The 27134-nt window shown below is 41.6% G+C and overlaps 1 protein-coding gene across 3 annotated transcripts in view; it reads left to right on the forward strand.

Annotated features, from left to right (window-relative positions):
* LOC126187518 (neurexin-1a) overlaps nucleotides 1–26386 on the forward strand; it is a 2258738-nt gene extending 2232352 nt beyond the window's left edge. For 2 of the 3 annotated variants that reach the window (XM_049928650.1, XM_049928652.1), the window contains exon 24: nucleotides 24769–26386. In XM_049928650.1, coding sequence (XP_049784607.1) covers nucleotides 24769–25475 — 707 coding nt within the window. In that variant the 3' untranslated portion in view covers nucleotides 25476–26386. The remainder of the gene's footprint in view (nucleotides 1–24768) is intronic. The other variant, XM_049928651.1, reaches the window with a different exon arrangement.
* The last annotated feature ends 748 nt before the right edge of the window (nucleotides 26387–27134 follow it).

Genomic DNA, 27134 nt, shown 5'->3' on the forward strand with positions numbered 1-27134 from the left:
CTGTGTGCCGGACCGAGACTCAAACTCGGGACCTTTGCCTTTTGCAGGCAAGTGCTCTACTGCTCTTCATCTGAGCATATCTATCAGATTTCCAGTCATGTGAGTGGCTCGAAGACTTCTTAAGAAATAGAACACAGTCATCAGTGATGAGTGTTCACTAGAGATGAGGCTATCGTCAGGAGTGCCCCAGGGAAGTGTGACAGGACCACTCCTGTTCTCCACAAATGTAAATGATCTGATGCAGGGGATGAGCAGCAATCTGCAAACATTTGCTGATGATGCTTAATGTATGGATTAATGCAGATGAGTAGGAAAAATAGTCCTCTAATCTTCAAACATAGTATTTGCGGTGTGCTGCTTGACAAAGTCACATTGGTTGAATATCTAGGCATAACACTGCAAAACGATATGAAATGTAACAGGCATGTAAACTCAGTCAGAGTGAAGGCATATGGTTGACTTTGGTTTATAGGAATAATTCTGGGAAAGTGTAGTTCACTAGTGCAATCCACTCTTGAGTACTGCTCCAGTGTTTGATATCACCATCACATAGGATTAAAGGAAGGCATTGAAGCAATTCAGAAGTGTGATGCTAGATTTGTCACCGTTATGTTTGATCAGCATGTGGGTATTACAGAAATGCTCTGTGAAATGGGAATCAAATGGGAATTCTTGGAAAGAAGAAGACATTCCTTTTGCAAAAAAAACTATGTAGAAAGTTTAGAGAATGGGCATTTGTGAGTGACTGCAGAACAATACTACTGCCACAAACATACATTTCATGTAAGAAGCATAAAAACAAGATAGAGAGAAATTACGGTCATACAGCAATACATACAAAGTCATCTTTTCCTTGCTCCATCTGCGAGTGGAGCAGGATAAGAAACGACTAGTATAAGGTATCCTCTGGCATTGTCCTGTAGTGACCTGCAAAGTATGTATGTGGATGTAAATGTGGTACTGATGCAATTCTAGTTTTGTGAGGTGTTGATGCTATTCGTTTGCTAGTGAGATCGCTTTATTTATTGCAATGAGTCTTTGAGGAATTGTGTTTGCAGTTGTGAGTAATGTGCCTCAGTGTACTGCTAAGATCCATTATGATGAAATAGTCATTACATCATTTCCTCTGTAGGGCTTGAAAAATCTCATTTTTTCCATTTCAGCAGCAAGCTTTGTAGGTCCAAAGCCAAGGTTTCCTTATTCTTTGAGAACAGTTTATATTTTAATGTGTAATTTGTTACATCACACTATATTTTTCCAAGAAATTTGTAGTCAAGATGGTTGCAACAGTCTCTCAGTACTGGAATGCATGCCATGTTACTGATCCTTGTTGCCAAATATTTCATTTTGCAATAGAATTCTGATTTTATAGATCATGCCAACATTTACCACTGAATTTGCAACTATGTAGAAATTTTTCTGGGTATTTTTTGGTTATATTTGAAAAATTACTGCTGTATAAACTGTGACTGGGATAACTTTGTGAAATATGAAGAGAATTATTCAAAAGTGGAAAATTATTAACAACCTGTAATTAGTTCCAAAAGAAAAATTTTCAAAAGGTATTAGAGGGAATATATATCGACTGAAATGTAGAAAAGGATACACATTTGAAAGCAACTCAAGGAGAAGTGAACCACTGGGGCAACTCAGTGTGCTGAACAGGGTGTACTAAATTAAACCAAGAACCTATTTTGCTTGTAATTGATCAGCTGCTCCTCAAAACCTGAGTTCATTGTAGATGTAGAGAGTCTGTTGCATTTTCTGTGTTATTGATCTGATTTCTGTGTGATGTTGAGTGGAAGAAATGATGATGATGATGGTGATGGTGATGACAACAGGGAGAAAAAAATGGATACAATGGTAAAATACCATGGACAGTGATGTGATGGAGAATATGGGGTATAATAAAGTGAGGTATACTGTAATAATATTACTCCTCTACTTTTTCTCTCCCCTCTCTCTCCTTTTCGGCTTCACTGTAGCCAAACTTTTCAAGGGCATGTTTTTAGTAATACAGAGTCCCCATCTTGGTGCTTTCTCGGCTAGTTTCACTGATGAAATTTTCTTAGGTTATTAACTCACAACAGCATCATTTTGATGAAATATTTTGACAAATCTACTTCTCTTCTTCTAGTGAAGTATTGTATTTTATTGAATCTTCTGTTTCAAGCACCCTGTCCCCTACAACTGTCTGGTAATCTCATTCCCAGATACATTTTATTGGCCTATACCACACACATTCTCCACACAAATAAGTAGAAGAATATGATGCAACCAGCTAACAGGCATTTAGCATTTTATTGTGTATACAGTCACCCACTGTCAGGATTGCCAGACACTGACTGACAATACAAAGAGAATTTTATCTTTGAGAACCATGTGGAAGTCACAAGAAGCATTCAACAGTGACTACAGTCAGTCCGTAACAATAGGCCAAGCCTTATTGAAGGACACATTGCGAGATATATGAATGTTGTATAATGTTGTACAGTGTTGTATCATGTGAATAATTGGACTACAGTTAAGGATAGATGGAAATGTAAGCAATTTCCTTCCAATTTCTGCAGAGGATGCTGCATTAATGCAGGTTTCACCAGAACATTTCCATCTGCAAGCTGACTTCAGGCAATGACTTTCGTGAACTGGCAGTCCCTGTCCCCTACAACTGTCTGGTAATCTCATTCCCAGATACACTTTATTGACCTGCCTATCGCTCACTTAGGAGATGTGGTCTAGAACCTATAAAAGATGACTTCCTCACTAATTCTAACATATCGGTACACGGTTAAGAATAGGAAACTTGTCAAAATGCTACATCGAGATGAGGCAGCTATCTGGCACTGAGAATATCTTGCTCAGCAGCACTGACTATGCAATGAGGAAATAATTGTCTTTCGCATTACTTGTTAACATTTAAAACATGTAACATGTTGGTTTCTTGTTGTCTTAGTATATCAAACCATGGAAGTTTGGTGGTAATAAAGCTATAGGGTGGGGGAGATCGCTGCGTTCTACTGTGGGATGTCACACTTCGATGCAATCACTGCCTGACGTGAAACTGAAGCAGATTCACCTGACAGGATATTCCCTCAGCCACCAATTACTGTGTAACAGAGGTATGCGATGCAGACAATGATACACAGTAGTTCACTACTTTCAAATGTTGGTGACTGGCCTCCTCAAAAAAAAAAAGGAAGGAAAAAATTGGAAGTGTAGTGAAAACTTCTAAAATTGTAGCTCTCTAAATGTGGTGAGACCACCTACAGTGCACCAGCAGAAATGGCATTCTTATTAGTTGAAAAAGATTTGATAGGTTCAGTACTTATTTGGAATGACACAATACTAGTACAGAATGGCTTAAAATTTGGAAACAAAGGAAATGGGTTTTAAATGATTCAGTGACACACAATATCAACAATAAAAGGAAAAGGAGAGATTGCTCGCCATATAGATGACATGTTGTGTTGCAGACAGGCACAACAAAAAGACTGTTACATATTTAGCTTTTGGCCAAAGCCTTCTTTAAAAAGAAAGCACATGCAAGCAAGCAAGCACACCAAATGCACACATGACCACTACCTCCGGCAGCTTGGACTAATCTGAGCTGCCGGAGATTGCAGTTGTGTGCATGTGGTGTGCTTGATTGTGTGAATGAATGTGCATGTGTTTCATTTTCTGAAGAAGGCTTTGGCCAAAAGCTAAATGTGTAACAGTCTTTTCATTGTGCATGTCAGCAACTCAGTGTGTCGTTGAGTAGCAATCTATCCTTTTCCTATATTGTTAAAATGAAGAAGAAAATAGTTTATGCAGCGTTTATTTTATTATTGATATTCATTATTGGTGTAACAATGCATTTTTTCAGTAGGCATACACCATCAACGGTTATTGCTTAGTTGTATTGCGATGAACTGCATTACCTTTCTAGTAGTAACAATCCAATGACAATAGAAAAGTAAATCAAGAAGTAAACATTCTGTCTCAGAACTAACGTCTGATACACTTTTTAAGTACCTTCTTGACAGTTGCTGGGACATGTTCCAAAAGGGTATAAGTGGTATAAGTTTAAGATGTACAAAGAAAACATATGCACATAAAACTTATGTTTCACTATTTTAACAGAAGGCCTGACCATGAAGAGCAAATGATAGTATATTAACACTTTTAGAAATCCTGCTCCTATAAAATTAATTAATTAATGAAGCAGAAAAAATCCATTGAGCTTTATTAGCATGTTATGCACATACTTTCAATTTCTCAGGAATGTTCATTTCAGTATAGACTGAGCTGCACTACAGAGTGTAAGTTGAATTCAGTCATTTAAAGCATTTCATCTCAAAAGATAGTTTTCATATTTTCTGTGACATTAGAAGATAGTAAATCCATTTCATTTCAGAAGTCTTTAGGCTACATACAGAAGTACAATCCAGTTAGTTAGTCCAGTCTAGTGCAAAATAATATACACAAGTGTCTCAGCTTGTGCTCCAAAATGTGAAAGTTGCTAAGTAAAAGATTTGGATCATAGGATTGATGTCAAATAAAGTAGCTAGAAAATCTTTTAACAATCACAATCAATTTCAGACCTTCTTTTAGTGAATTTCATATTCTTTTATCATGTTTCTATTCACAGCCTTGTCACTTGCAAGACAAAGTCCAACTAATTTGTCCCCTGTCATATGAGTGTCTTAAAAAGACTGCCATTTGAATATGATATCTTCAGTACCACTGTTCCATGCAACTGACTGGCTCAGTTGTTGCCACTTCACAAAATTAGTCATATGTGTTGAAGTGATAGGTCACAATTTAACACTCGTACACTCTCATATCAGTAACCAGTTAAACTAACTCTTATTCTACAAAGTCAAAACCTAATGCTTTCACAAATAAAAATACTTTGTAGTGTCCCAATTTCCACTATGAGCAGTGCAAGCAGTGTCTGATAACAATATCCTATATGACTATATTTTCTACATGCCATTTGCACAGAACCAGTTTAACAGCTCCTCAGTCAACATTACATGTTTCGTATGAGTTCCATGTAGAATATAACACGAAATACAAAAAAAAAAAAAAACTTCCTACAGTTAAGTACAAAATATGTAAAACATCATTCTAGTAGCATAAAACTGCCAAATTTTTTTTGTTATCGCAAAACTTAAACTTTTTCAGTTTTACAAATTTTAATAAATTTCAGGTTATGAAGACAAAATATTAAAGGTACCCGTTTTTGGGTACAAATTTTCAGGAAGGTGTTTATTAAAATATCAATGAATCAAATTTTTGATGTTATAGAAGAGGTATGAACAATATACATTGCTTTTTTGCCAAAGAGTACTTCATGAATAATAAAGGCAATGTTAATTGCAACCTAGCCCACATTTTGACAATGGCTCTCATCATTTTACTTTATTGAGACCATTAATTTAACTTTTCTGCACTTTAAATGAAGATCATCATCAGGAGGCACACAGTTCTCTGTTTCAGAGATACTTTGTAAGCTTAGTTAAAAATCTGGCAGCTCCTTATATAACAAAAATGAGATTTTCATCTCACTGAGAAAACTTGGAAATGTTAGTAACTTAGTTACAGTTGTGCTAAATTAGCTGGTACACCTAACTGCCAATCTCAACACAAAACAAAAATTTAGAGTAATGTCTGAATAAAATTTTAACAATTACTGGCTTTTTCTTCATAATTTTTTTTCCGGGAAGTATAAGAATGTATGGATAAATACGAACATCTGTATAAATAATATATTTTATAAATATTAACACCATGGAATTATAAGACAGAATAGCTGGTCAGCAATTATCTCCAGCAGACAACATATTTAGTACTGTCCATATAAAAGTATAGAAGGACAGGGCGGTTATAATTTAACTTTAATTTCTTGAGCCAATGTAAATGGAAAACTATTTATCATATGGGTCTCCAATTTTATAGGAATGATTTTCAGACTCTGCACTGTGGGATTTGCATTGTTAGTAGTGTTAGTGTAATGACTTGCTGTTAGGTGCGGTTCTGGTACAGCGACACAGGGTTGAAGCAGATGCAGATAATCAACATGGGTCTGGGCAAGGTGAGCAGGGCTTTATTCCAAAAAGCTGTTTTACCAAAACAATAGCAATAATCTGCAGCTCTTAATGAGTATCAGTGCATTAGAGGAATATGGAGAGGTTCTCTTTCCACACTGGCATTGAATAACATGATTCAGAAATTCACATTAACTGGCAATTTAGAAACTGCTCCTGGGATAGGTCAATGGCCAATTATGCCACATATTGGTGAAGAAATTACTGTTGCAACAGCTGAGAATGCTGGACGTAATGTATGATCTTCAAGCACTGCACGAGTTGTGTCACGACAGCTGAATATTTCGTGGTCCACCATTCAAAAAGTGCTGTAAACAATTGTGAAATGGTATCTACAGAAACTTAACATGCAGATGGTCATCAGATTCAGCAACATTTGTAATCTGGAGTGAAAACAAGGTCTACAAGTAACATATGTTACCCTCTCATGTGGAAACTAAAATGTGTTTCTTTCAATGGTTTATTTGTTATTTCTATTCTGCATGTTCTTAAAAATGCTTCCACAAAGTTTCACTGTCCTATGATCACTCACTTTTCATGGGGTCCCTCCCAAGAAGCTCAAGTTTAATTACAACTGCCCTGTACATGACACTAGCTGTTGTCTTTGTCTCCTCTCATCCTCACAATGGGTGGGGACACTCCCAATCCATCCCCCCCCCCCCCCCCCCCTCCCTCTGCTTACCCAAGAAGGAACTAATGGTTTCGAAATTAAGACAGTGTTAAGTACTTTGGTGTGTGTCTATCAGCAATACTGAATGTTTTACCACCAAAAACTGACTAGTAATTTGGCTCATAATTTTTGGACATTTCTGAAGTGAATTTTCGTTTAGATATTAAAACTATTCTGTTGTACATACACAACAGTGACCTTGCTACTATGATTCAAACAAACAGTAGCTTAAATACACACACACACACACACACACACACACACACACACACACACACACAAAGGAGAAAAAGAAAACAAGTGTACTGTAGGCTCTTTGCTGAGGAGTACAGTGCCCCCTATGCCGCCCCCCCCCCCTCCCCTGCCAGCCCAACCTCCCTCCCCCCCCCCCCAACTTCGTAAGAATTGTACTGTTCTTTTGCCATCTCAGTCGTACCATACATCCTTCGGGTACCATTGTTATAGCAATGCGCTGTAGTTATGTCATTCACGCTTTACACCATGGGATGCCACATAAAAGAAAATTTTCTCTCACATGCTAATTTTTTTAACACTTGCATGGCCCCTGCACTTCATAGCCACCACCTTTAAACCCACACAGTCAATACTTTTCTGGTTCGTCCCAGTCCAAATTCTGGAGTATTGAACATTTTTTTGCTTGCTCATTACGTTACTACATATTCACACATACAACACTATCTCCTTTGCAACTCTGAATGTTTTCATTTTTTCATCCCTTACTGCACTGATGCTGTTGCAAATCACTCAGAATGCATTTTAACAATATTATGGGAAGGAAAGTTGCTACTCACCATATAGCAGACTTGCTGAGTTGCAGATAGGCACAACAAAAACACTGTCACAATTAAACTTCTGGCCAGTAAGACCTTCATCAAAAATAGATGACACACACACACACACACACACACACACACACACACACATGGCTGCAGTCTCTGGCAACTGAAGCCACACTGCGAGCAGTAGCACCAGTACATTGTGGGACTGATGACTGAGTGGGGGTAAGGAAGAGGCTGGGGCAGGGAGGGGGAGGGATAGTAGGATAGGGGTGGGGGGTGGGGGGCAGTGAAATGCTGCTGGGCAGCACCCAGAGACGAGGTAGAGAGACGGTAGAGCAGCTATGTGTGGTCGGAAGGTTAGACAGATGGCAGGGGAATGATTGGGGGGGGGGGGGGGGGGGGTAGCAGGAAAGGAGAGAAGTAAAAAGACTGGAAGAATGACGGAGTGCTGGAATAGGAACAGGGAAGGGGTTGGATGCGTGAGGACAATGACTAATGAAAGTTGAGACCAGGAGGGTTAAGGGAATGTAGGATATATTGCAGGGAAAATTCCCACCTGTGCAATTCAGAAAAGATGGTGTTGGTGAAAAGGATCCAGATGGCACAGGCTGTGAAGCAGTCATTGAAATGAAGGATATCATGTTGGGCAGCATGTTCAGCAATAGGGTGAGCCACTTGTTTCTTGGCCACAGTTTGCCGGTGGCCGTGCCGTTCATGCGGACAGACAGTTGTTAGTTGTCATGGCCACATAGAATGCTGCATAATGGTTACAGCTTAGCTTGTAGATCACATGACTGGTCTCACAGGTAGCCCTGCCGTTGATGGGATAGGTGATGTTTGTGACCAGACTGGAGCGGGTGGTGGTGGGGGGGATGTATGGGACAGGTCTTGCATCTAGGTCTATTACTGGGATATGAACCATGAGGCAAGGTGTTGGGAGCAGGGGTTGTCTAGGGATAGGGATGGACGAGTATATTGTGTAGGTTCAGTGGATGGCGGAATACCACTGTAGGAGTGGTGGGAAGGACAGTGTGCGTGACATTTTTCAATTCAGGGCACGGCGAGAGGTAGTTGAAACCCTGGCAGAGATTGTATTTCAGTTGCTCCATTCCTGGGTGGTACTGAGTTACGAGGGGAATGCCCCTCTGTGGCTGGACGGTAAGACTTTGGCAGAAATGTCCTGCCCACTATCCTTCCCGCCCCTCCTAAGTGGTATTCTGTCATCCACCAAACCTACACAATATACTCATCCATCCCTACATAACCTCCGCTCCCAACCCCTTACCTCATGGCACCTATTCCTATAATAGACCCAGATGCAAGACCTATCCTCCCACCCTACCTGCACCAGTCCAGTCACAAACATCACCTATCCCATCAAAGACAGGGCTACATGTGAGACCAGTCATGTGATATACAAGCTAAGCTACAACCATTGTACTGCATTCTATGTAGCCATGACAACTAACAACTGTCTGTCCGCATGAAGGGCCACTGGCAAACTGTGGCCAAGAAACAAGTGGCTCACCCTGTTGCTGAACATGCTGCCCAACATGATATCCTTCATTTCAATGACTGATTCACAGCCTGTGCCATCTGGATCCTTCCCACCAACACCAGTGTTTCTGAATTGTACAGTTGGGAACTTTCTCTGCAATGTAACCTACGTTCCCGTAGCCTCAACCTTTGTTAGTCACTGTTTTCACCCATCCAGCCCCTTCTCTGTTCCCATTCAAGCACTTCACAGCCCTCATTCCACCATTGCACCCAGTCTTTTTACTTCTCTCCTTTCCCGTTACTTCCACCCCCTCCCCACCTCTCCCCTGCCATCTGTCTAACCTCCCAACTGCACATACTGCCCTCGCCTCTCTCCTCCTTGTCCCAGCACGCTCCCCAGCAGCAATTCACACTGTTTCCCACCCCTGCCCTATTATCACTCCCCAGCCCCACACGAGCCTCCTCCTTATCCCCACCCAGTCGCCACTCCCTGCTCGCACTGTGGCTTCAGTTGCCGGAGACAAGTCGTGTGTGTGTGTGTGTGTCGTCTATTTTTGATGAAAGCCTTACTGGCCAAAAGCTTATTTGTGACCATTGTGACTGTGTTTTTGTTGTGCCTATCTGTGACTCAGCATCTCTGCTATATGGTGAGTGGAAACTTTCCTTTTCATAATATTGTTACACTCCATTCCGGATTTTCCATTATTTGATTTTAGAATGCTATTTAAGTCATGTATCACCTCCAAACAAGAAAAACATTTTGATCCTTCCTTTTTGCTGAATTGGTTTTTTTCCAATGCTACTTGACAGTTTCAGTGCAACAAAAACCAAATTAATGTCATCAAAGACTAACTGAATTGATCGACAGAGTTCTGTAACTCCAGAAACATTAATTGCTTTCACTTTTCACATGATACATTGGCAATTGGAGACATTGCCTTCTTCTGCTGCAAGTAAAAATCTCTAATGAGTTTGCCAATTTGCCTGCCGGTTAATTGTGAAGCATTATTGGGCGTGTGCTGAAATTTAAAACCCTCTGTCTCTAAGATTATCAAAGGGATGTTAAATTGAAATATCCTTTCCTGAACGTCCAGCCAGTGTCAGTGTCAGCTGACATCACGCAATGAGATAGGTCACATTAAGGACATGACTCTAGCACCTAACTCCAGAAAGCTCCCTCCTTTGCACTGGAAGACGACACTGCAGGTGACACTCCAGGATGGACACACAAGAATCAAGCTTTACTATAATACCTCACAGTCTGGTTGGACACGAGACAGCAATGAACATTTAATCCATTTTTTACAGCACCAGGAAAAGGCAACTAAAGTAGTTATCAAATTACTGTGTGGAGAATGTGACAGTAATTTGGCAGCACATCCACAAATATACATCTCAACTGTTGTACATGAGAAGTCTAAAAAAGGTTAAAGTTTTTTATGTGAGACTAATTTTAGCAGTTTACTGATTTAAATATGCCACAGTGGCTACAAGATAAAAGAAGCATATGTATACGATACTCACAAAATAGAAGAGGCGATGAGCAACTGAACAGATAGGCAGAAAATTATTTTCATTTTGACAATGGTGTAGGTGTAGGTGTAGGTGTGTGTGTGTGTGTGTGTGTGTGTGTGTGTGTGTGTGTGTGTGTGTGAGAGAGAGAGAGAGAGAGAGATGGAGGACTTTGCCATATATTTTGATAGTAGCAATCTGATCTTATACACAATATCTAATTAAAAGTATCCAGACATCCCTATTTAATGTGGAATTGACCATTAGATATCACGAAGGCAGACCCGTCAGTATCAAAGGAGGCAGCAAGAGCTGTGTTGTCAGTACAGAAGCAATAACAGTGGAATGGGTCAGTCAGGAGAACTCAGTGGCTTCAAACATTGACCAATCACATATGTAACAAATTCATCAGGAACATTTTATAGATCTTATAATTAAATGAAACCCTGAGACATTCAAGTCTCTTCTTTATCTACGGTAATGATCGAAGCAAAAGAAATTAATTAAAATTTGTGCTGCGGCCAGGACTCGAACCCAGGTCTCCTTGCCCGCTAGGCAGAAATCCTAACCATTACACCACCACAGCACAATGGTCAATATTGCTGTAAGAACTATCTGAGTCGCGTGCCCTCCCCAACACAAACTTCAATTCGTATCTTCAGCTTATTTTCCCTTAGACTGTCACTACTCTCCAACATCCATTACATCCAATGCCGGGGTGCTATTCCAATGCCAATGACTGGAAATGAGTGGTGCGGAGTAATGGATCAGTTTTTACCCCATGCCAATTCAGTGGATGAGAATGGGTTTGGCAAATGCCTGGAGAACATTACCAATCATTATGTGTAGTGCTAGCAGTGAGGTACAGAGGAAATGACCTTAAGGAATGGGAGTGTTTTGTGTGGGTACAGTGTGGTCCTCTTATTACACTTCAGAAAATGTTAAATGTGAAGGGATCCTTGAGCAGCCGCTGGTGAAGTATCAGTGCAGCAGCAGTACAGTAGTGAGTCACATATTTAGCTTCATATTTGTTTTATAGTTTGATTCTTAATTTCTTTCCAAGTGTTTGTGCGCTTGCATATTTAATTACATAAAATCCCTGCATATTCTCATATTTGAGAGGAGTAATATTGCTTATTGATAGCTGTAGAGTATAAATTCGCACAGCCGTTAGATATTTACAGTAAGATGGATAGGGTGCGTGCGTGCTGTGTGCGGGCGCAGGAGGAACTGGCCGCGGTTCGCGAGCAACTGAGCGAGCTGTTGGCCACGGTCAGCCACCTTCAGGCTGCTGCCTCGAGGTGCAGCGATGGCGGAGGGTCTGGCGCGTCACTTGAGACATCCCAGGTGTCGCTTGCTGCGTCTGCTGACTCAGCCGCCAAGGCACCTTCTAGTGTACACAGGGCATTGGGACCACCCTCACCTCAGGGTGAGTGGTGGACTGCAACGCGTTCGCGTCGCTCAAGGCGGAGGTCCAATGTGGAGGCTGGCCGGCTGACCTCGCCCGTTCATCCTGTCAGTGGACACGTGGCCACTCCTTCAGCAGGCCCCGAGCAGGCACACGGGGGTAAAGGCTTGCTGGCTATTGGGAGCTCCAACGTTAGGTGGGTGATGGAGCCCATTAGAGAAATAGCGTACACGGCTGGAAAGAAATCCAACGTGCAGTCGGTTTATCTGCCGGGGGGCCTCATCCGAGATGTGGAGGCAGCCTTGCCTGCGGCTATCAAGCTTACGGGGTGCAGTCGTCTGCAAGTAGTTGCTCACGTCGGCACCAAAGATGCCTGTCGCTTGGGTTATGAGGTGATCCTCAGTTCGTACAGGTGGCTGGCGGATTTGGTAAAGACCGCTGGCCTCACACGTGGGGTGCAAGCAGAGCTCCCTATTTGCAGCATCGTTCCCAGAGTGGATCGGGGTCCTTTGGTTTGGAGCCAAGTGGAGGGTCTCAAGCGGAGGCTTCGTCGACTCTGTGACGGTTTTGGCTGCAGATTTCTAGACTTGCGCTATTGGGTGGGGAATTGTAGGACGGCCCTAGATAGGTCAGGGGTGCACTACACAAAGGAAGCGGCTACTCGGGCAGCAGAGTACTTGTGGGGGTTTTCTAGGCTAGGCAGTAGTGCGAGATGTCCTGATGAACACTCACCAATCGACGTGTAGAGTGTGATTGTGAAGTTATCTGGACACATTTAACAGGGCTAGGTGAAATAAAGTTAATTGTGGGGTGTTATTACCGGCCACTAGGTTCCGCCGTGACAGTTCTAGAATCATCCAAAGGAGTCTATGTTCTGTATCGCAGAAGTACCCGGATCATGTTATATTAGTCGGAGGCGACTTCAACCTACCTAGTATAGACTGGGATGTCTATGGATTCATTACAGGTGGTACAGACAAGCCGTCATGTGAATTACTTTTGAACACATTATCTGAAAACTGTCTTGGGCAGCTAAATCGACAGATCTGGTAGCCTCGAACAGACCAGACCTCATCGACAGTGTCAGTGTTGAGACAGGGATTAGTGATCATGATGTTGTCATTACGACTATGGTTACAAAAGTTAAAAAGTTGGTCAAGAAGGCTAGGAGAGTATTCTTACTAGAAAGAGCAGATAAGCAATTGTTAGCATCCCACTTAGTAAATGAATCGACTTCATTTACTTGCAGTATGATGGACGTGGAAGAATTATGGGCAAATTTTAAACACATTGTAAATCACGCATTGGACAAGTATGTGCCGTAAAAGTGGGTTACGGACGGAGAAGACCCACCGTGGTTTAACAGCACAGTTCGGAGAATGCTCAGGAAGCAAAGGCACTTGCACTCGTGGTACAAGAAAGATCGGGAGAATGAGGACAGGCAAAAGTTAGTAGAGATTCGTGCTGCTGTAAAAAGAGCGATGTGCAAAGCATTCAACCACTACCACCGTCATACCTTAGCAAAAGATCTTGCTGAAAACCCAAGGAAATTCTGGTCTTACGTAAAATCGGTAAGCGGGTTGAAGACTTCCATCCAGTCACTGACTGATCGGTCTGGCCTGGCAATGGAAGACAGCAAAACGAAAGCTGAAATTTTAAATTTAGCATTTGAGAAATCTTTCACGCAGGAGGATCATACAAACATACTGCCGTTTGAGTCTCATACAGATTCCCGTATGGAGGACACAGTGATTGACATTCCTGGGGTTGTGAAGCAGCTGAATGGGTTGAAAATAAATAAATCGCCAGGTCCTGATGGGATTCCAATTCGGTTTTACAGAGAGTACTCTACTGCATTGGCTCCTTACTTAGCTAGCACCTATCGCGAATCTCTTGCCCAACGTAAAGTCCCGAGCGGCTGGAAAAAAGCGCAGGTGACGCATGTACAGAAGAAGGGTAGAAGGACGGATCCTCAAAATTACAGACCGGTTTGTTGCAGGATTCTAGAACATATTCTCATTTCGCATATAACGAATTCCCTTGAGACAGAGAAGTTGCTGTCCACGCATCAGCACGGCTTTAGAAAGCATCGCTCCTGCGAAACACAACTTGCCCTTTTTTCACATGATATCTTGCGAACCATGGATGAAGGGTATGAGACGGATGCCATATTCCTTGACTTCCGGAAAGCGTTTGACTCGGTGCCCCACTGCAGACTCCTAACTAAAGTACGAGCATATGGGACTGGTTCCCAAGTATGTGAGTGGCTCGAAGACTTCTTAAGTAATAGAACCCAGTATGTTGTCCTCGATGGTGAGTGTTCATCGGAGGTGAGGGTATCATCTGGAGTGCCCCAGGGAAGTGTGTTAGGTCCACTGTTGTTTTATATCTACATAAATGATCTTTTGGATAGGGTGGATAGCAATGTGTGGCTGTTTGCTGATGATGCTGTGGTGTACGGGAAGGTGTCGCTGTTGAGTGACTGCATGAGGATACAAGATGACTTGGACAGGATTTGTGATTGGTGTAAAGAATGGCAGCTAACTCTAAATATAGATAAATGTAAATTAATGCAGATGAATAGGAAAAAGAATCCTGTAATGTTCGAATACTCCATTAGTAGTGTAGCGCTTGACACAGTCACGTCGATTAAATATTTGGACATAACATTGCAGAGCGATATGAAGTGGGACAAGCATGTAATGGCAGTTGTGGGGAAGGGGGATAGTCGCCTTCGGTTCATTGGTAGAATTTTGGGAAGATGTGGTTCATCTGTAAAGGAGACCACTTATAAAACACTAATACAACCTATTCTTGAGTACTGCTCGAGCGTTTGCGATCCCTATCAGGTGAGATTGAGAGAGGACATAGAAGCAATTCAGCTGCTAGATTTGTTACTGGTGGGTTTGATCATCACGTGAGTGTTACAGAAATGTTTCAGGAACTCGGGTGGGAGTCTCTAGAGGAAAGGAGGCGTTCTTTTCGTGAATCGCTACTGAGAAAATTTAGAGAACCAGCATTTGAGGCTGACTGCAGTACAATTTTACTGCTGCCAACTTACATTTCTTGGAAAGACCACAAAGATAAGATAAGAGAGATTAGGGCTCGTACAGAGGCATATAGGCAGTCATTTTTCCCTCGTTCTGTTTGGGAGTGGAACAGGGAGAGAAGATGCTAGTTGTGGTACGAGGTACCCTCCGCCAAGCACTGTATGGTGGATTGTGGAGTATGTATGTAGATGTACATGTAGATGTAGATGTAGATCTGAACACATTTTACAGCACTGTGTACTGTGCACAGTGGAGGAACAGTTCAGGGATGACGATCAATCGTACCGGCATGACAGTGCACCCTGTCGTAGAGCGGCACCTGTAAGGCAATGGTTTAGAGCAATAACACTGCTGAAATGGACCGGTCTGCCCAGACTCCTCGTCCAAAACTGAAGGAACGTCTTTACAGTAACTCGGAATGCAAACTTCGCCCTGGACCCCAGTGCCCGATATCACTGATCGCTACCTTCTTCGGTTTCAGTTCTTGAGGCAAAATGGGCTTCCGTTCCTCCACGTGCATTTGGACACGTTGTTTGAAATGTCCCCGGCAGAGTTTGAGCTGTCGTAAGGTGGAGACTGGATGCACCCTGTATTTGTGTTTACTAATAGGTGTCTGGATACTTTTGATCGGACGGTGTACATTTCAAATCGTCCACGACATCTTAGGATTGCCATTTTCAATGATAGCACATTATTATTCAAACAGATTATAGAAATATTAATGAGAGATTTCTCTAATAAACTATGTTTGATGTTCTCTCAGCAAAAGCCCAAGTGCCAACACAAAATGTTCCTCCTTCACTGTGCAGCAAATTGTACGCTACTGTTGGAGATGCCTAACAGACTGAAGCTGTTGGAGATTCCTGACAGTCCAAAGCTATGCTGGACTGAAACTCGAGCCCGGATCCTCACTTTTGCAAATGATGTCATTGGCAACTGAGCTATGCACAAATGACTCACGACCTCACAGTCCTCTTTCGTATGCCAGTATTTCTCTCCCCGTCACGAGTTTGCTCTCGAAAATCTCTCCGACTGCCGGACTAGTGTCACGGGGAGAGAGAACGTAACTGAGAATGACTTAGCGACATCCTACAATTTGTAACCAGTATCAAGCTTTAAATCCTGCAACTCATTTGTCACCTGTGATTAACGTATTCTCTACAACATCCTTCTTCTGGCGATGCTAGTCTATCCAGTGTGCCGGGGAGCTCTGGCAGCATTTAAAAAGTGGGTGAGAGCTACAAATGGATTGAGAGTATGAGGGTGATTGTGAATTGTGCCCAGATAGCTAAATTGGCAAAAGCACTGCCTGTGGAAGTAAAGATTCAAATTTCAAGTATCGATCTGGTACGTAGTCTTAGTCTGTCGACAGGATTCGCAACAGCAAACACACTGCTACGAAGTGAAAGATTCATTCTGAAATAGATTGTGGCTAAGCCAGTCTCCATTACAATTTTCTCTCCAAAGTTCTGTCAACAGGTAGTGTGCAAAAGAGCTCGAGGAATTTGAAAGTAAGGTGAGAAATGCCCTCCTGGTTAGCCGTGCAGTCTAACGCACTGCTTTCAGGGCGGGAAGGCATGCCGGTCTCTGGCGCGAATCTGCCTAGTGGATTAGTGTTGAGGTCCACTGCGCCGTCCAGTCTGTGGATGGTTTTTAAGGCAGTTTTCCATCTGTCTCGACGAATGCGGGGTGGTTCCCCTTATTCTGCATCAGTTACACTATGTCAGCGATTGCTGCGTGAACACTTTCTCCATGTATGTGTGCACCATAATTACTCTACCACGCAAACCTTGGGGATTACACTCGTCTGGTGTGAGACATTCCCAGGGGGTCCACTGGGGGTTGAAGCACACAATAACCCTGGGTTCGGTGTGGGGCAGTGGTGGGGTGAGTGGACTGCTGTAACCTGTTGAGGGGTTGTGTACCACAGCGGGCTACAGCGGGGACGCAGCCTCGCCGTCGTTTCTAGGTCTCCGGTTTCATACAGAACAATACAAGGTGAGAAATAATGGCAAAATAGTTGTGGAGTGGTTCATATGCTATGACTGTATAGCTCAATTTATAACAGCATTCCAAAGTTCCAAGTCTTGAGTTCCAGTTAGACAGAAAATTTTAGTTTTCTCAAAATGTATTTTACAATCACACACAGAGTAAAACATTCCCAATGAAAGGCTCCTTAGTTTACATTTTTGTTGTGTAGAAATAAAGTGTGTAGAGCATGAGGAAATGTAAAAGCTGCAAACTGTTCCTTATAGACAGAACACAAAGCAGTTCATATCGCATCCTCTCTACAACAGGAATGCCAGCTAAACTGGAAAGATTAATAAAGCTAAGAACTAGTGCTATATTGATCTAAGAGCACCATTTCAGTAAAACAATTTCAGTGATAGAACAAATCATGTTCACACTCGTTAAAATTGTGACACAATATGGAAATATCTAAGAATCATCCACTTGAGGCTTCAGATCTGAAAGAAAAAGAACTGAAATAGTGCATCACAATTAAATAGAAGTAACACTGCTAAAGTGAAAACTCAAACAGTTGGTGACACTACTAAAAAAATGAATAAATAACACAATTTTTAACTATGATGTACATCCATTATGAAGAAAATTACTGTATACTTAATTTAAACAATAAGAATTCCACACTGGAATATCAACAATATTATGAAACCGACAGATCAACAATATAAAGAAAGGATAGACTGCCAATAAACATAAATATGACATGGTGAGTTGCAGATAGGCACAACGAAAAGATCGTTACACAGAAAGCTTTTGGCAAAAGCCTTCTTCATAATAAAAAATGCACACATGTTCACACAAGCAAGCACACCTCATGCACAAATGACCACTATCTCCAGCCAAATGTCATGTTGAACACAAGCAGCAGTCCAGAGTGGGGTGAGGAAGGGCAAAGGTTAGCAGGATACAGCTTGGGGGCAGAGAAGTCAGCACTGTCTCGCAAGGTGCGTAGGGACTAGATGGCAGTAACACACAGCAGCCAACAGCTGCCAGGCGGAGCATCAGGAGGCTGTGAGGGAGAGACCAGCAGGGGAAATGGAGAGCAGAAAAGGAGAGGAACACAGAAAGGGGAAAAGACCAGTGGCTATGTTGGTGGAGAGTGGTATATAATGAGGCTGAAGGGACATGAATTGGGAGGGGCTGATAGGACAAAAGGGGCAGAAGGTGTTGAATGGTTGGTGTGGGGGCAGTAGGTTGCCACAGGTTGAGGTCATGGTAATTTCAGGAACAGAGAAAGTGTTGTAAGAATAACTCCCATATGCACAGTTCAGGAAAGCTGCTGGTGGAAGGGAGGATCCAGATGGTCCGGACTGTGAAGCAGCAGTCCTTTGTGCAGGTGATTCTTGGGAGTGGCGAGAGGAAAGGAGATGTGTGGGGATTGTTTGCAGACTATGTCTGGGGGATAGTGCCTGTCTGAAGTCATTTGTGAGACCTTCAGTACACTAGACAAGGGAGTTCTTGTCACTGCAGATACACCGTCCCCACATGGCTAGCCTGTATGGGAGGGATTTTTATGTATTTGTTTGTCTGATTAGATCCATTATAAATGGTTTTTGAAAGCCTGCGACTGTAGATATAATAGGTTTGTTTATAAATAAATAATCTGCTACCAGTCACGTTTTTCCTTTATTTTATTATTCGCACGACGCGTTTCGAGAAATAATTCTCATTTTCAAGTGCGTTTTTATGTGTGTTAATCCATTTCTTTTGATGTTGTCAGTGTGTGTGAGTCTGCTTCATTTTGTTGACTTTTACTGTAATACATAAGAAACGCGATTTTTAGTTGGGTATCAATTCTTTCTGTGAGGTTAGTGGCTAAAGTTTGAGAACAATTTGTACTTACAGTTTCCTAATGGTCCATTTGTGTAGAGTCTCACACACACTTAACATCTTACACAACTTGTACACTTTACACATCGAAAATATCTTATATAAACAGAACAGTTACAAAGATCTTCTTACATGTAGTTCACAGAGATAACATTATAGGTCTTCCACAGATTATGATATGCTTTTGTACAGAGGTTATTTATCTTAACAATTTGGCTTATGAATTACTTATATTGATTTTACAGTTGTGCTTATTTCTATGTTTTACTATTTTTATTTAAGTATATTATCGAAACATCTGAAGAAATTAACTGATTCACTTTCAAGTTTTTCATTTAATATATTCACATCACAGAAAATATGAAGATAAAATATTAAATGAAAAACTTGAAAGTGAATCAGTTAATTTCTTCAGATGTTTCGATAATATACTTAAATAAAAATAGTAAAACATAGAAATAAGCACAACTGTAAAATCAATATAAGTAATTCATAAGCCAAATTGTTAAGATAAATAACCTCTGTACAAAAGCATATCATAATCTGTGGAAGACCTATAATGTTATCTCTGTGAACTACATGTAAGAAGATCTTTGTAACTGTTCTGTTTATATAAGATATTTTCGATGTGTAAAGTGTACAAGTTGTGTAAGATGTTAAGTGTGTGTGAGACTCTACACAAATGGACCATTAGGAAACTGTAAGTACAAATTGTTCTCAAACTTTAGCCACTAACCTCACAGAAAGAATTGATACCCAACTAAAAATCGCGTTTCTTATGTATTACAGTAAAAGTCAACAAAATGAAGCAGACTCACACACACTGACAACATCAAAAGAAATGGATTAACACACATAAAAACGCACTTGAAAATGAGAATTATTTCTCGAAACGCGTCGTGCGAATAATAAAATAAAGGAAAAACGTGACTGGTAGCAGATTATTTATTTATAAACAAACCTAGTATTTGTTTGTGTCTGTACATATTTTTACACTTCTTTTTGTGATACAGCTTCCCTCATAACCACCTAATGCCTTCATTTGCCCATTTCCTATGTTATTTCCCAGATACCATTCTGCCACGAATGACCCCTGCTCCATTTTTCTGCGCCAGTTCAAAAAAGTATACCTTTGTCCTTAAATGCTGCCAAAGCAATGGCTCCTCCTCCCCCCCCCCCCCCCCCCCTACAACGATATAACCTAAAAATTCCTTTCTCTGTATCCTGCTCCTCCTTTCACAGTGACCTTCACCTTTTCAGATTCTGCCAATCCATCCCTCACAGAACTGGCACTGTAAAAAATGCATCTCCATGGCATAGGCATCCCAGAACCAATTTTGCTCCTCCGCAAGATACTGCAACTGTGTAATACCTTCTACATGTACAATATCTATGAAACTGAACACATGCTCTCCAGCACTTCGAAGAGCTTTCCAGACACCACCTCCAGAAGTTACCCAACCTGCTGACATCTTACTGTCGCTTTTGGGCACCACTATCCAACCCCTATCGTAACCAGTGTTTCTCCTCATCAACCCTTCATAGCACCCGGACCCAGCCTACCAGAACTTCTCAACTTGTCACATCCCCAGAAACTTTCTACCAACACTCCAAAACCAAAGACAAAGTTTGAACAATGCTGGAATACTGTTGTTAACCTTTCCACCAAAACCTTGAGCCCCATAGAAGTTTCAGTTCTATCCAAGCTTGCACCTCTAGCCACACACCCAAATTTAACCATGCTGGACTTGTCAAAGCCTTATTCTCCTTCTACCAATCCCTGCAATCACCTCTTTGCCACCAATCCCTCCAACCAAAGCCAACCTAATCCTAACATTGTATCCTACCTCTCCCAGTTCATAGCATTGCCCAACCATGATCCTCCCACCTAACTAAGCCTGGTCACCTTCTGGAAATTTCTTACCTCCAACTTGGCCTCCCCATCCTTCCCCAGGTCCCGTCTTGAAAACACCAACCTTTCAGCAGAGAAAGGGAGACCAGATACAGCCTCAAAAAGAGATTCCGACCCAGTCATCCCGGCTGTGGACAAAGATTCCACCACTGTAATTGTGAACCACAGTGACTTTATAAGTGACAAAGATTCTGTGACTTACCAAATGGGAAAGCACTGGAAGATAGACACAATAAAAAAAAAACACACAAACACACACACACAACATTTCAAGCTTTCGCAACCGTGGGTTGTGAAAGCTTGAAATTTTGAGAGTGTGTGTGTGTGTGTGTGTGTGTGTGTGTGTGTGTGTGTGTGTGTGTGTGGTTTTTTTGTGTCTATCTACCAGCGCTTTCCCGTTTGGTAAGTCACAGAATCTGTGTTTTTAATATATTTTTCCCATGTGGAATATATACACCAAATGGGAAAGCGCTGGTAGATTCGCACAATAAAAAAACACACAAACACACACACAAAATTCTAGCTTTCACAACCAACGGTTGCCTCGTCAGGAAAGAGGGAAGGAGAGGGAAAGACGAAAGGATGTGGGTTTTAAGGGAGAGGGTAAGGAGTCATTCCAATACCGGGAGCGGAAAGACTTACCTTGGGGGAAAAAAGGACAGGTATACACTCGCACACACACACATATCCATCCGCACATACACAGACACAAGCAGACATTTGTAAAGGGAAAGAGTTTGGGCAGAGATGTCAGTTGAGGCGGAAGTACAGAGGCAAAGATGTTGTTGAAAGACAGGTGAGGTATGAGCGGCGGCAAATTGAAATTAGAAATTAGCGGAGATTGAGGCCTGGCGGATAGCGAGAAGAGAGGATATGCTGAAGGGCAAGTTCCCATCTCCGGAGTTCTGACAGGTTGGTGTTAGTGGGAAATATCCAGATAACCCAGACGGTGTAACACTGTGCCAAGATGTGCTGGCCGTGCACCAAGGCATGTTTAGCCACAGGGTGATCCTCATTACCAACAAACACTGTCTGCCTGTGTCCATTCATGCGAATGGACAGTTTGTTGCTGGTCATTCCCACATAGAAGGCTTCACAGTGTAGGCAGGTCAGTTGGTAAATCACATGGGTGCTTTCACACGTGGCTCTGCCTTTGATCGTGTACGCCTTCCGGGTTACAGGACTGGAGTAGGTGGTGGTGGGAGGGTGCATGGGACAGGTTTTACACCGGGGGCGGTTACAAGGGTAGGAACCAGAGGGTAGGGAAGGTGGTTTGGGGATTTCATAGGAATGAACTAAGAGGTTGTGAAGGTTAGGTGGACGTCGGAAAGACACTCTTGGTGGAGTGGGGAGGATTTCATGAAGGATGGATCTCATTTCAGGGCGGGATTTGAGGAAGTCGTATCCCTGCTGGAGAGCCACATTCAGAGTCTGATCCAGTCCCAGAAAGTATCCTGTCACAAGTGGGGCACTTTTGGGGTTCTTCTGTGGGAGGTTCCGGGTTTGAGGAGATGAGGAAGTGGCTCTGATTATTTGCTTCTGTACCAGGTCGGGAGAAGTGCCCCCACGCAGGTACTACCTGATGGCAAGACAAGGCTTCCAGACACTGTTTTGGGATGCTGTGGGGCTGGTGGATGACCTCTGCCAACTGTCTGACTCCTCCAATTATAAACCCTATCCCCATTCCACCCACCAACTCCCCCCACTCTCCCCCACAGAGTCCTCCCTCGGGTGTTTGTTTGTTTTTGTTTTTGTATGTGTGTGTGTGTGTGTGTGTGTGTGTGTGTGTGTTTTGTCCTTACCATGAGTTAGCTTAAGTTAGCTTAAGCAGTGTGTAAGCTTAGGGACTGATGACCTCAGCAGTTTGGCCCCATTAGACCTTACCACAAATTTCCAGCCATAAACATTCCATCCCAGCTGCAGTCATGGATATCATAAAACCTATTTACAGATACCTGGCAAATCCTCAATTACTGACAAAGTGTCTGCATGGGCAGACTCAAAATCCCAATGAGTCATTCAATGATCTTATATGGACTCGCTTACCAAAAAGTGTTTTTGTTGGAATGAAGACACTAAAGTGGGGGTCTTGATGCTGTTATTGCTTTTTATATTGGTAACATTGGTAGGGCCAAAGTGCTACAGCATATGGGAATTAATCCTGGAGCAGACTGCATCAGAGAACTTGAATAGATAGACAAGGTTTGCATTGATAAAGCAGAGTATGCATCATAGTTGGTAACTAACAAATCCTAAAAGAAGAAAAAACTTGGAAAAAGATCAAGAGTATGATATACTGTATTGTGCAGGGTGCTTCTAAGTGACTAAAACTGAAAAATTGAGCATATATTGAGTTACAGTCTTTTGAAACTTTAGAAGCCATTCCTGAAAATTTACATTTTCTGTTGCATTTTTCCCTAAATCTCAGAAACCACTTCGAGTAGAGTATTCAAATTTTCGGGGAGTAATGACATACATATCCTGCACCTACTGAACTAAAAGAAGAACATAATGTTATGTATAATTAAAATTACTTAGGATAATGTGTATAAAATACACAAAATTTTAACCATGTAATTAAAATTTGTATTTCTGAAAGCAGTGGCTGAAATTCAATTATTGTAGTTCCGTAGACTCAGAACATACAGTTTAATGTACTGTCAAATTTTCATGTCAATGGCTACAGTGGTTCCTGAAATACAGGGAAGCCAGGTCACTAAATTTAACATAGTTGGTATAGGACATTCAAACTCCCCTTAATGTGTAACAGTTTTTTCGTTGCACCTGCCTGCAGCTCAATGCATATACTTCATTTGTCACCTATAAATACAACTGACAGACCTGTTGATGATGACTATACTAATGGACAAACAGTGTTAAGTTGTATGGTATTGTGAATGTAAAAAGTTCAGGGAATGGAACGTCATTGATTAGGAATGTAAATAAAAAGTCAAAGCACTCTACCAGTGGTCAAAAACAGAGCTTATAAGCAAAACGGAAGAAGAATGTGCCTGTCTAGTACTATAAAAGGAATGGAGAGCATGAACTCCAGCATCTGCATATAACCTGGTGATCTCATCAAGAACAAGGAGCCAGGCTTATTTTATGTCTAATGCACAATCACTAATGTCCTGGTTTCGTTTGATGATTTAATGATGACTGGTAACCAATTCAGCCTAGGGCAATGGCACACAATATGCTGTTCAGTAACTATAAGCCAGCAGCTCTCCTCCCCTTGTTGAATTAATCTCTTTTTTTATGTTCCTTTCCCCTTTAGAAATTCATTTTTATAACAGGACATCAGAAGACCCGAATGGATGGCTTTATGGACAGAAGTATAAGATGGGATTGGGGAGGGAAATGATCCATTTCCTTTCAAAGGAACTACCCTGGCATTAGCCCTAAGCAATTTAGGGAAATCATCAGAAACTAAGATCTGGATGGTCAGACATGGAATTGGAGCACTGTCCTCTTAAATACGAGCCCAGACTGTGCCAGTTTGCTCAATGGTTCACTTGCAATCTGAATAGAATAATCACTTTGCACAAAGAGGGAAGTGAAATAAAGCTTCAAACACATTTTCAAGTCCGTCTACAACTACAAAATAGTTTCAATCAGCTGATTATTTTCAGTGAATGCACAAAGTTGTTCTGAAAATTACTTGTAAGACAATAAATAACGAGCAATCTGCAACTTCAGAAACCTTTAATGTTTAATTTACTGCTTTAAGGAATGTTATTAAAGCATTTGACATATTATTTCAGAATATTGGAGTGCTGGAACATCTATAAGTAACTTGGACTGAGCCAGTTACTTCACAGATTAGCACAGTGTTATTAACCCACACTTACCTGTTTCCCAATAAAATACAAAAGACAGAGTAGTTTTAACATCATACTAGTTTTCTGTAGCAGAAGAAGATAAACATCAAACAACTCAAAAGTAATGAGATTTATTATTCCATTAAAGGTCCTGCATTGGAGACAGAAACAGACACGGAGACAGCCACTTCAGAATCTGCACCAGTATGGACTGAACCCAGCAGCACACTGGAAGACACGTTTGGCAGCAGTGCTGGGGCAGCCAATGCCGCAGGTGTGGGAAGCTACACAAGTGGCAGCTCCCACATGCCCGATGGTTCGCCGCCCGGACCGGTCACGCAGTTCACCACGACAACAACAGAGCTGCCTCCGCCACCACCCCCGCCGCCTCCGAGGGAGCCACCGATCCCGTCCCCTCGCCCTCCACCGGGTCGTAACAAGACACGTGTGCGGATTTCTTCTGAAGCTGCAGAGAATACTGCTCTAGTCATCGGCATAATTGCAGGTGCTATGATAGCCATTATACTGCTCATACTGATCATTCTCAAATTCAAGAACAGAGCAGACGGGTCTTACAAAGTGGACGAGAGTAAGAATTACCGTGCCCAACCTGTGCAAGGTGGTGGCAGTGGGGGTGTTAGTGGCAGTGGCGTTGCCATGGGGACCGGACTCCTGGGCTGCAATGGCCAGCCACAACTACAGCAGGGCCTCCTGCACCATCCGCAGCAAGTGCAACACCCCACACTTCAGCACATGAACGGGAGTATTAAGAATGGAACGGGGCTCGACAAGGTGGCACCCGGCAAACCCACAAAAAAGCAGAATGTTAAAGATGTCAAAGAATGGTATGTGTAGACTGTGTGGCTATGCGTCCATTTATTGTGCATGTTGTATTTGTTTTGTATGAATTTGGTGATTCGTATATTTTTAAAATGGCTTAAAAAGAGATGAACGACTGAATTTTGAACCTACTTTCTTTCTGTGGCTCATTAATTGTTTCACAGAGTATTCTTAGAGCCTAAAATGTGCCAGACAAATGAATTTGTCAAAGCTGTTTTACTATTAGATTTTCCTAAAATGAAATTATATATGTTCTAATGAAAAGTGTGGCACATGTTGCAGCTACAGTATGAACTTATAATGATGTTGTTACTGACACTGGGAATTGCGAACTGTATTCCTACACTGCAACTTCCTCCATGTGGTGAAAACTGTGAATACCCAGTGTTATTCCATGTGTATGTACGAAAAGAAAATAATTCACTAAAGCAGCAAAAAGAATGAACATTTATGACATTGTGAAACATGTAACATTTACATATCAGGCCTGTTTTAATGTTGGTCTGCATCTTGTGTTCTTCCTGACTGAATGGTGTGTGTATTGTCTGATTGTGGAATGGTGTCAGATGGAAGAGAGGCCCAGTTCCTATTGTGGTCAAATGCACTTGGGCATGAAGGGATAAACAGTTACAGTTTCTGATGGAATTTTGTACATAATGCACAGCACAAAATAGAAAGGATAAGAATATTTGGATTGATCACAGTAATAGATCAAATTGTTAAAGACCTTGTGTTCTTTTATCAGAAGTGTTGTTGCGTGCGTGTAACACTATTTTCAAACTTACAATTCTAACATGTAAACATAGTTGAAAAATAAAGTGGCAATAAAATTGTTCATGTTATGAAAGTGTGCTGATCAAATAAATTGTGGATAGCATAAAAATGTACAAAAAATCATACCTTTCAATCAATCCTGAAGTGATCTTTTACCAAACTTTCATGGCTGCAGGAGAGGTAATTAAAGATACGAGTACTGGTTCAGATGGACAAAAATGAGGAACAAATTTAGTTGTTATTTTGTCATAGGGCCATCCAAGATTTAGTTTAAATTATTTATAGAGTCATTTGAAAACCTACATTCGGATGGCCGGATAAAAATTTGATCTCTAAACCTCCCAAATATGAATCCATGGTCTTAATAGCTGACAAATGTATGAAACAGACAATGAATCTCAAATTCAATGTGAGCCAAACATAGTACTGGTAACGCAACACATTCAATAAAATCCGAATATATGCATTAGTTAGTGAAGGAAATTAAAATCTTACATGCATGAAAAAATTACCAAATAATGATGATGAATAAATGGAAAGATGCATCTTCACTGCAAAGATCTCCCACATTCCATCTCCTTTTCTACAATTTCACCAGCTTTTAAGTTAGCACTCACAAAGTGACTTCAGGCAATGCAATATACTGGACAGACGTTGTGTGGCCACGGAATTTGGTCCATCTCAATGTAATCTTGTGGCGGTACATGATCATATTGCAAACTGATGAGAAGGAACATTTTCTTGAATTGTATTCGCCAGGATTACCATGGGCAACTATCAAAGAAATGTATTTTAGTGCACACTAGAATCCTGGACTTGTACAAATGATGAATACAGAAAAATCCTGACAAACCACAATCAACTTTGCAGCTTATGCTACCATGTGTGCTCAGTGTTTAT

This window comes from Schistocerca cancellata, chromosome 5 (assembly GCF_023864275.1).
Source record: "Schistocerca cancellata isolate TAMUIC-IGC-003103 chromosome 5, iqSchCanc2.1, whole genome shotgun sequence".
NCBI classification, from domain to species: Eukaryota; Metazoa; Arthropoda; class Insecta; order Orthoptera; family Acrididae; genus Schistocerca; species Schistocerca cancellata.